Source organism: Primulina eburnea, chromosome 4, assembly GCF_022965805.1.
Source record: "Primulina eburnea isolate SZY01 chromosome 4, ASM2296580v1, whole genome shotgun sequence".
Classification (NCBI taxonomy): domain Eukaryota; kingdom Viridiplantae; phylum Streptophyta; class Magnoliopsida; order Lamiales; family Gesneriaceae; genus Primulina; species Primulina eburnea.
Genome location: NC_133104.1, coordinates 84730 through 94648, shown reverse-complemented (window position 1 = coordinate 94648; position 9919 = coordinate 84730). Strand labels below are relative to the sequence as shown.

The 9919-nt window shown below is 35.1% G+C and overlaps 1 protein-coding gene across 1 annotated transcript; it reads left to right on the top strand.

The window, feature by feature from the left end:
• Positions 1 to 2846: 2846 nt before the first annotated feature.
• On the top strand, positions 2847 to 8252 carry LOC140830371 (ABC transporter B family member 21-like). Its single transcript, XM_073193636.1, has 12 exons — positions 2847 to 3335; positions 3465 to 3519; positions 3617 to 3792; positions 3913 to 4134; positions 4288 to 4526; positions 4632 to 5157; positions 5280 to 5553; positions 5640 to 6529; positions 6628 to 6894; positions 7010 to 7273; positions 7362 to 7655; positions 7746 to 8252. Exons 1-12 carry the CDS (start codon positions 3078 to 3080, stop codon positions 8097 to 8099), a joined length of 3819 nt encoding a protein of 1272 aa, XP_073049737.1. The 5' UTR covers positions 2847 to 3077; the 3' UTR covers positions 8100 to 8252.
• Positions 8253 to 9919: the final 1667 nt, after the last annotated feature.

Sequence of the window (9919 nt, the reverse complement as noted above, 5' to 3'; positions counted from 1 at the left end):
AACACGATTAAATTTGCACAAATATTGCCTCAGGGCAAAAATTTATCACTATAAACCAATGAGTTTACACGAAAACAATTTCAGTGTTGATTATGACTAAAATCAATTTTCTCAATACGTTGAGAAAATAAATGCTTTCTAAAATCAAAGACTCAGAATAAAACGTATTCAAGAAAGCAACAAAAGTGTGATGCCAAAACTGGAGCAACGAAAACAATCTTCAGCGAACTTCGTCACGATGTTGTCTGTAGATGTCTCCAACATTCAAGGCAACACGCTATAACTGCACTTCTTCGAAACAACAACGTCCTTGTGAATTGTTTTTTACTGAAAAACACGACGTGCAAAAGTGCGTGAATGATTGATTGAGGAAGCCACATCTTTAGGAAGGTAGAGTTTTATTAGGAACAAAACTCCTTTTGAACATTGCTACTATATCAAGATAATATTTACATAATTATCTCATTAACTAGAAAGACAAAATCTTATTAAATATTATACTCAATCAAATCAACAAGAAAAAAATAATATTAGGGAAATCATTTAAATTAAGAAATTATATTTCTCTTCAAACTCGAATATAATTTAATAGCCTAAACAACATCTATACTTGTTGCACGACTCGAGGATTAGAGTGGTGTATTGAAGTTTCAGTGCTTAATTTGATAGGCATATCGTTAAAGTATATTGATAATAAGTTTTTAATTGTTATGGAATTAGGGACGATTCCTCCCTAAATTGAATGAAGATCACTGATATATATACATGCTTGAAATACTACTCTAAATAAATGTATAGTTTATATATATACACACACATACGAGCAGCCTCGAGTATCGTTTGGATGCGGGTTGGATAAAATCAAACTGAACCTGAACGTGATTATTCAAATAGCTAGAAATTTGATTGAATGTCGTTGGAAGCTCCGATCGAGGTTCACAAAGACATTGTGGGAATTGACAATGACAGGCAATAAATAACTAAACTCAATGGTCATGACATACACACACGCTTTCTTTTAGTGAATGTCGTTATACCATTCCACAGTAAAAAAAAAATATTGAGAAAATAAGATGAACATAAAAAAATAATTTCGATTCTTTAAATGAAAAATCTTCAAAAAATTTAGTTTTTTTTAGTTTTTATTCATACATATATACATACATATATATAGATACATACATACATATATATATATATATATATATATATATTTATTAAAAGTTAGGTGAGATTGAAGTAGTCGAAACATGTTGACATGTTCTACTTCTACCCTCCTTAGAAAAAAAACTTATCAAAATCATAAATGATGCAATGTTGAATTTTATTGTTGCTTTGACTAAGTTTTGTGAATAAGTGCATGCCAACAGCTGGATACAAATAAGTTGGATTTTTTTATTTGAATGTCCCACCAATGGTGTTGAATTAGTTGTCCTTTTCCTATATATATATGAAGTTTGACTCAACATATTGCCATTATATTATATTTGCCTGTAATATTCTGGTAAATGATTGATCCTAGTTTCACACCTACATTTTCTACATTTTCTGCGGGTAGGTAACCAAGTGTACATTATACCCATGTATCCTATAATTACCTAGCATCATTAGATAGTTAATATTAGTGTTCTAAAAAACCCGCTTAAACTTGAAGCTCGACAAAAACGTTCCGTTTTAGACAAAAGCGGAAAAAAACGGTTAAACTATAGTTTGACCGAATTAAACGTAATTAAGACGTTAAATTAAGTGTGCTTAAACAGAATTAATCGCATCTATTTATTTTTAATTTTTTTATTTTGAAGGTATATATGTGATCTTTTTATTTTAAAATAATAAATTAGGTTTATAATTTAGATGTTTATTTTTTAATTTTAATTATGATTAAGCATATCTGATAATGATTTGACAAATATTTAGTATTTTTTAATGTGATCTAGTTGCAAAAACAAATAAAGATTGTAATTTTGAGATTTTTTATATTTTTATAAATATGAGAATTAATGCATCAGACTTAAATTTATCATATTTATGTATTATTTTATCTATTTATTAATTTGAGATAATTACAATTAATACACTAAAGATAAAAAAACATTTTTTCAAGCTTAAGTCTGTGCTAATCTCGCTTAAGCTTGAAAATTTTGGAGCTCGACATCCGCGCTTCGGGATGCTTCAGACTTCTTAGAACCTTGGTTAATATATACATATGTATGTGAATACAAAATTGATCATTCTTATGTGTGGAGCTCAGCTACCCATTATCACCTCAGTTCTTGAATTTATTAATTGAACACCATAAGTTTGACATTTTTTTTAATGCTCCGGCCATGCACATTCTCCTGTTAATTAAATATTTAAAACTTGGATTCAAGCTAAGATAAAGAGTTTATATACATCTATAGATAATTTTGAACAAATAATTAAATTCATTTTTTTGTTGTAATATATATATATATAGAATAAAGAAAAGGTCAACTAGCTAGATGGATCAGAATAGAAATTATTTACAGCACATTATATATCTTAATTCAGACAGAAAATGTCAGAATTAAATTTCATTGTTAGCGTGGTTTAGGGAGAAAAAAATATTTATTGTCGAGGATCACGAAATGGTCTTCAAATATTATACATAAAGAACGCGGCATGTCACTCGAAATGGTTACTATGTCAATAATCGCGTTAGGTAAATATTAATTTTTTTATCTGGTTTGAGTTGGTGGACACGATATTATATTGCGTACACAAAACATGAATTTTGCGAATCCTTAGACCGTTGAAATGTAAGCAATAATTATGATGGTAAGGCGTAATTGGACCGAACCAACGTAACCCAACTCAACCTACTTTTTTGTTTGAAAGTTGAAACACTCAACCAACTTACTTACAAAATTATATACCAAATATATATATGGCTTCCCGTTCCTATATCTTACATCAGGCTAGCTACTTCTGAGTTCATCTCTTCTCCATCGTTAACTCTGCACCAGCTACTTTACATGATTCTATTTATTTCTTGATCATATATCGAAACACACAGATTGTCATTAATTACTTGCTGTACGTAGTTACACAATCGAATGGCAGCAGAGGAAGAGGCTTTGGCATCGAGCGGCCAAAATCTTGATGATGAGAGCAGTTCAGGAGGGCATGGGACCGTTTCATTTTACAAGCTTTTCAGCTTTTCTGATGCTTGGGATAAATTACTGATAGTAGTTGGCACTATTGCAGCCATCGGGCATGGACTAAACCCGGCCCTTATGGCATTGCTCTTTGGCGAATTGGCCGATGCATTCGGTGGCAACCAATCTGGTAAAATACTTCCGGTTGTTAGCAAGGTACACACATATATATGCAATTCATTTTTGTTCTTTTCATTTGTTTGTTTCATGATGACATATGCTACGTACATGTAATTCTTTTGGACTAATTAATTAATTCTTATGGAATAATTGTTGTATATATAGGTATCGCTGAAGCTAGTGTATGTGGCTTTGGGGTGCGGTGTTGCTGCATTCCTCCGTAATTACTTCTCACCTGCAACAAATTAAACATGTATTTCAAAATAAATTTCTTGTCTAATCTAATTAATTAAAAATCATCAACTTTGAATTTGTAGAGGTGGCATGTTGGATGATCACTGGAGATAGACAGGCTGCACGAATTAGAACTCTTTATCTAAAAACTATTTTGCAGCAGGATATTGCTTTCTTTGATAAAGAAGTACATACTGGGGAAGTTATTGGAAGAATGTCCGGCGACACGGTTCTTATTCAAGAAGCCATGGGGGAAAAGGTACTAATAAATAAATATGTGTATAATTACATGAATACATCCCTTAATTATATATATATCTATATATGTATTTATATTATACTGATCACCATGATAATTGCACCATTAACGGTACTGCAGGTAGGGAAGTTTATACAATTAATGTCGACATTTTTTGGAGGCTTTGTCATTGCCTTCAGTAAACAGTGGCTCCTTACACTTGTCATGCTATCATCTATTCCTCCACTCATGATATCTGGTGGAGTTATGTCACATATGGTAGCCAAGATGGCGTCCCGTGCTCAAAATGCGTATGCTAGTGCAGCAGTCGTGGTTGAACAAACAATTGGCGCAATTAGAATGGTTCGTATTCAATCTTACCTCGAGGTGTGGGAATATATATATATACATATATATATATATATATATATATATATATATATATAGAGCCAGTTTGTTTTTGAGCGAAGGCAACAACATATATATGATAATTGGCCATACAATTAATATATCCAGGTTGCCTCCTATACCGGGGAGAAGCAAGCCGTGTCTGACTATAGCAATTCCCTGGAAAAGGCATACAAATCAGGTGTGCATGAAGGGCTGGCCACCGGACTAGGTCTTGGATCCGTAATGTTTATGATGTTCTGCAGTTACGCTTTAGCTGTTTGGTATGGTGGAAAGATAATCCTGGAAAAGGGTTACAACGGAGGTGACATCTTTACTGCAATTGTCGCAGTATTAATGGGTTCTATGTGAGTGTTGTTTGATATATTTATGTACATACAAAATTGTTAATCCCAACATTTTGGGCAGTTGGTATATAACTCTGGTTAATTATATATATGTATATATTGCAGGTCTCTAGGACAAGCATCCCCATGCATTGCCGCATTTGCAGCGGGACGAGCTGCGGCATTCAAGATGTTTGAAATTATAGACAGAAAACCGGAGATAGATCCGTTTGATGAAACGGGAATGATATTTGGTGACATTCGAGGAAATATAGAATTGAAAGATGTTTATTTTAGTTATCCAGCCAGACCCACTGAGGAAATATTCCGAGGTTTCTCTCTATCTATCCCTTACGGCACAACCGCAGCATTAGTTGGGCAGAGTGGTAGCGGCAAGTCAACTGTGATTAGCTTGATTGAAAGATTTTATGATCCAAGTGACGGTGAAGTTCTAATAGATGGAATCAATATCAAAGAATTCCAGCTCAAGTGGTTAAGATCGAAAATTGGTCTCGTCAGTCAAGAACCTGTACTCTTCATGGGTAGCATCAAAGATAATATTGCCTATGGAAAAGATGGTGCAACTAACGAAGAAATTCGAGCAGCCGCTGAACTAGCAAATGCGGCTAAGTTTATCGATAAACTTCCCCAGGTGCTAACAAAGTTCATCTAATGCTGACAATTAATTAGCTTGTAGCATGGGATCTCGTGAATTTTTCTGCATTTACACCTTCTAAAGTGTACTGTTAAATGTTAAAATCTTGATATTTACAGGGCTTAGATTCTATGGTTGGTGAGCATGGGGCTCAGCTCTCTGGTGGACAAAAACAAAGAATAGCTATAGCCAGAGCAATTCTAAAAGATCCAAGAATATTACTTTTAGACGAGGCAACAAGTGCACTAGATGCAGAATCAGAGAGAATTGTTCAAGAAGCTCTTGACAGGATTATGATCAATAGAACAACTGTCATCGTTGCACATCGTTTGACCACAGTTAGAAATGCTAACATTATTGCTGTCATTCACAAAGGAAAGATGATTGAAAAAGGTAGTCACATTATGCTGTCATACCGTTCTACTTTTCTGTTTTTCTTGTAGAAAGCAATATTCAAACATACTTATGTATATAATCAGGTACACATTCTGAACTATTAGAAGATCCTGAAGGAGCATATTCTCAGCTCATCCGCTTGCAAGAAGCACACAAGGATGCCGAGGTAGTTGACGAACAAGACAAATCTAGTTTAAGTATGGAATATTATGGTAGGCAACCGAGTCAGAGAGCGTCACTTCTCCGTTTAATGAGTCGGAGATCTTCCAGGCTAAGAAGTATCAGTAGTCGTCACTCAATGTCAATCACATTTGACCTGTCCAGGGGACTTAGTGTTTCCAGAACTGAAATAGATGATTTTGAGCTTGCCTGTTACGATGAAATGAACAAGCATCCAAAAGTTCCAATTAGCCGATTGGTGGCTCTTAACAAGCCTGAGTTGCCAATGTTAATTGTGGGATCTCTTTCAGCCATACTCAATGGGGCAATAGTTCCCTTTTTTGGCATACTGCTTTCGTATGTTATTAAATCATACTATGAACCGCCACATAAGTTACGACAGGATTCAAGGTTTTGGGCACTCATGTTTGTGGTTCTCGGAGCAGTGTCATTAGTTGCGTATCCATTGAGGACATTTTTCTTTGGCCTGGCTGGTTGTCGATTGATAAGGAGAATCAGGCTTATGTGTTTTGAAAAGGTTGTCAACATGGAAGTTGCGTGGTTTGATGAACCTGAAAACTCAAGTGGCGTGATCGGTGCGAGGCTCTCTGCTGATGCTGCTACAATTCGTGCTATAGTAGGTGATGCACTTGCACAGTTGGTTCAGGATCTATCCTCAGCTGCAGTGGGATTGGTTATAGCTTTCATAGCAAACTGGCAGCTGGCACTTATAGTCGTTGGAATAGTACCTCTCATTGGTTTAAATGGATATGTGCAACTCAAATTCATGATGGGGTTTAGTGCAGATGCAAAGGTATGTATCAAATCTTGATTGCTATGACGAGCTTTTTTTAATGGTATAGTTACAAAATGTGGATTGTTTATGACTATCTTAAACTTGTGTCTTTATAGTTGATGTATGAAGAAGCAAGTCAAGTGGCCAATGATGCTGTGGGAACTATAAGAACAGTTGCTTCGTATTGCGCAGAAGAAAAGGTGATTGAGCTATACAGGCAAAAATGTGAAGGCCCAGTAAGGATGGGGATAAAACAAGGATTAATGAGTGGAATTGGGTTTGGCCTATCTTTAGGTTTGGTATTTGCTTCCTACGCTTTGGCTTTCTATGCTGGAGCTCGACTCGTTGATGCCGGAAAAACAACATTCTCCGATGTGTTTCGTGTACGTAAGCTACTTACACTTGATCAAAATAAATGCAAAAAAGATCATTATTAACATTCAAAACTCCAAATACTGGCTACAATAGTAATGTTATTAATTAATGCCATGGGTGCAGGTTTTCTTTGCTCTGAACATGGCAGCAGTTGCAATATCCCAGTCAAGTACATTTGCCCCCGATTCAAGCAAGGCTACGAATGCTACCGCTTCTATATTTGCCATTCTTGACAGAAAATCAAACATTGATCCAAGTGATGGATCTGGCACAATGCTGGAAAATCTCAAGGGAGAAATTGAATTAAAACATATCAGTTTCAAGTATCCAACCAGACCCGATTTTAGAATTTTTCGAGATCTATCACTGAAAATACACAGCGGCAAGGTATGGCTGGTCCTCCATTTCTCTTTTGGACTTAGATATTGTTTATGCATTTGTATATCGATAATAATGTGTCTAATTAAAATTTCAGACTGTGGCTCTTGTTGGAGAGAGTGGAAGTGGGAAGTCTACAGTGATTTCTTTATTGCAAAGATTTTATGATCCCCATTCAGGCGTGATCACAATTGATGGAGTCGACATTCAGAAGTTCCAGCTGAAATGGCTAAGACAGCAGATGGGACTGGTAAGCCAAGAGCCGATCTTGTTCAATGAAACAATTCGAGCCAACATCGCATACGGCAAGGGAGGAAATGCAACAGAGGCAGAAATTATAGCTGCGGCTGAGCTAGCAAATGCCCATAAATTCATCAGTGGATTGCAGCAGGTAACATTTCTTTATTATCCCATGATTAGACGTAAAAACTAACCGAAACTGCAACGGCTGACATGGAACAAATTAATAATGGTTTTACAGGGTTATGATACAATGGTGGGAGAACGGGGAGCTCAATTGTCAGGTGGACAAAAGCAACGAATCGCCATAGCTCGTGCCATGATAAAAAATCCCAAGATAGTACTATTGGACGAGGCAACAAGTGCACTGGATGCGGAATCCGAAAGGGTTGTTCAAGATGCTCTCGATAGAGTGATGATGAATAGAACTACTGTGGTCGTGGCTCATAGATTATCAACCATTAAAGGAGCGGACATTATTGCTGTTGTTAAAAACGGAGTAATAGTAGAGAAAGGGAAGCACGATAACCTTATCAAGATCAGCGATGGTTTCTATGCGTCGTTGGTGGCGATACATACTAGTGCTTCATCTTAGACGTTATTTATTTATTTATTAATTAATTAAATTAAATTTAGAAGGAAACTTTTCAAGGATATATTTTTGTTTAAATTTTCTGATTGTAATAAAAAGTCGACTAGCGGCTATATGTTAAAACAATTGTATATAAGAGACCGTTGTGAGTCCTTATCCGCATCTCGATTCCATTGTCACTAAGAAACTGAAAGGGATGGATTTGATTTTGAAAGCCTTATGTTAACCAATAACCACTATGAGTTACACAAAAGAAGTAATGGTCAAATAAAATCGAAGGGAGGTACAATTATGAAAATTAGTGAGAAGAGCCGACAAAGTGTCACTCATGCAGATGAGAGTTCAAATGGTGTGCTCAAACCAAATGATATAGAAAACTATCGTGGAAATTCTCAAACTGGTTATAATGGTCGCTTGGTGAATCTCAACTAAGGCAAGGGATGTGACTGGTGCACTTTTTGTTATATAAAGTGTCGGGATTGATAATCTCCGCTCCTTGTGATATTTTTTGTCAATATAAGTGTTGTAGTTGCTATATATGTATTGTTCAGAATACAACTAAAGTTTCACGCTGGAAATAAATGGAGAAGACCATAGGATGCAACCAAAGTTGCGTATTGAAAATATATGAGGAAACCAAGAGTTGATTGTTGGGGCACCATTTTCTCGCCTTCAAAGCGCAACAGAAGTTTTAATTTTTTTTTGACATTTGAAACTGTCCTTGGGCATTGTATGTTTATTAACCATTCATAGGTTGTTTAGTTCTATACATATACGTACAGAACGCTAGACAATAGACCAATCTAGAGTTAGCGGAGATGATCTTTTTTGTATATCTCTACGAACGGATATGTGCATTTTGATCGTCTAATTATGTCCACGATCAAATATTGTTTTCCTTGTTTGGATTGTACTATTAATCACAAATAATTTCTTTGTTGAGACTATATTTTCCGAATTTTCAAAATCTAGAATCCGTGCAACAGAGCAGAACGTGGCCATGGAAGATGATGGTGGCCGAAAATATTTCACCAAAGTATTGGTGATGGCCGAGAGCTACAAAAGGAGGTGGAGGAATTTTGTGCTTGTGTTGAGTGCAAAAAACTCTATTTTCGTATGACCCTTACGTCATATTTATACTTTATAGAGGTGGATCTCTGACATCATCAGAAATCCCTCCTAAATTAAGATTATTTATTTCCATTATTGTTAAATTCTCATATGATAATATCATTTATTAATTCCACCCTTAATAATGCATGGTCTATATATATATATGAGTAAGTCTCATGTGAGACCGTCTCACGATCATAATCTGTGAGACGGGTCAACCCTACTCATATTTACAATAAAAAGTAATACTCTTAGCATAAAAAGTAATACTTTTTCATGGGTAACCCAAATAAGAGATCCGTCTCACAAATATAACCTGTGAGACGGTCTCACACAAGTTTTTGCATATATATATATATATATATATATCTCGATACATGCATATCATCTATGCATGGACATATTAATTAAGATTAAATAGCTTTTATTTAACTTCCTTAATTAACATATTAGTTAATTCATTGTGGACCCCTTAGAATATTTTATGAGAATTTTGTACGTATCAGTAGTTACAACTACTAGTACCTTCATTTAATCAATAAATTCTAAATTCACTAATAAATGATTACAAACTCATTATAACCCCGATCGATGATCCGACAACACCGATGTATCAAGGATACAAGTCTTGTTCATATAACAAAAATCGAAAATTTCGAAGATCAAAATTTTCACTTGCTATATTGGGCAGCTGTCATTTTAATGAACCC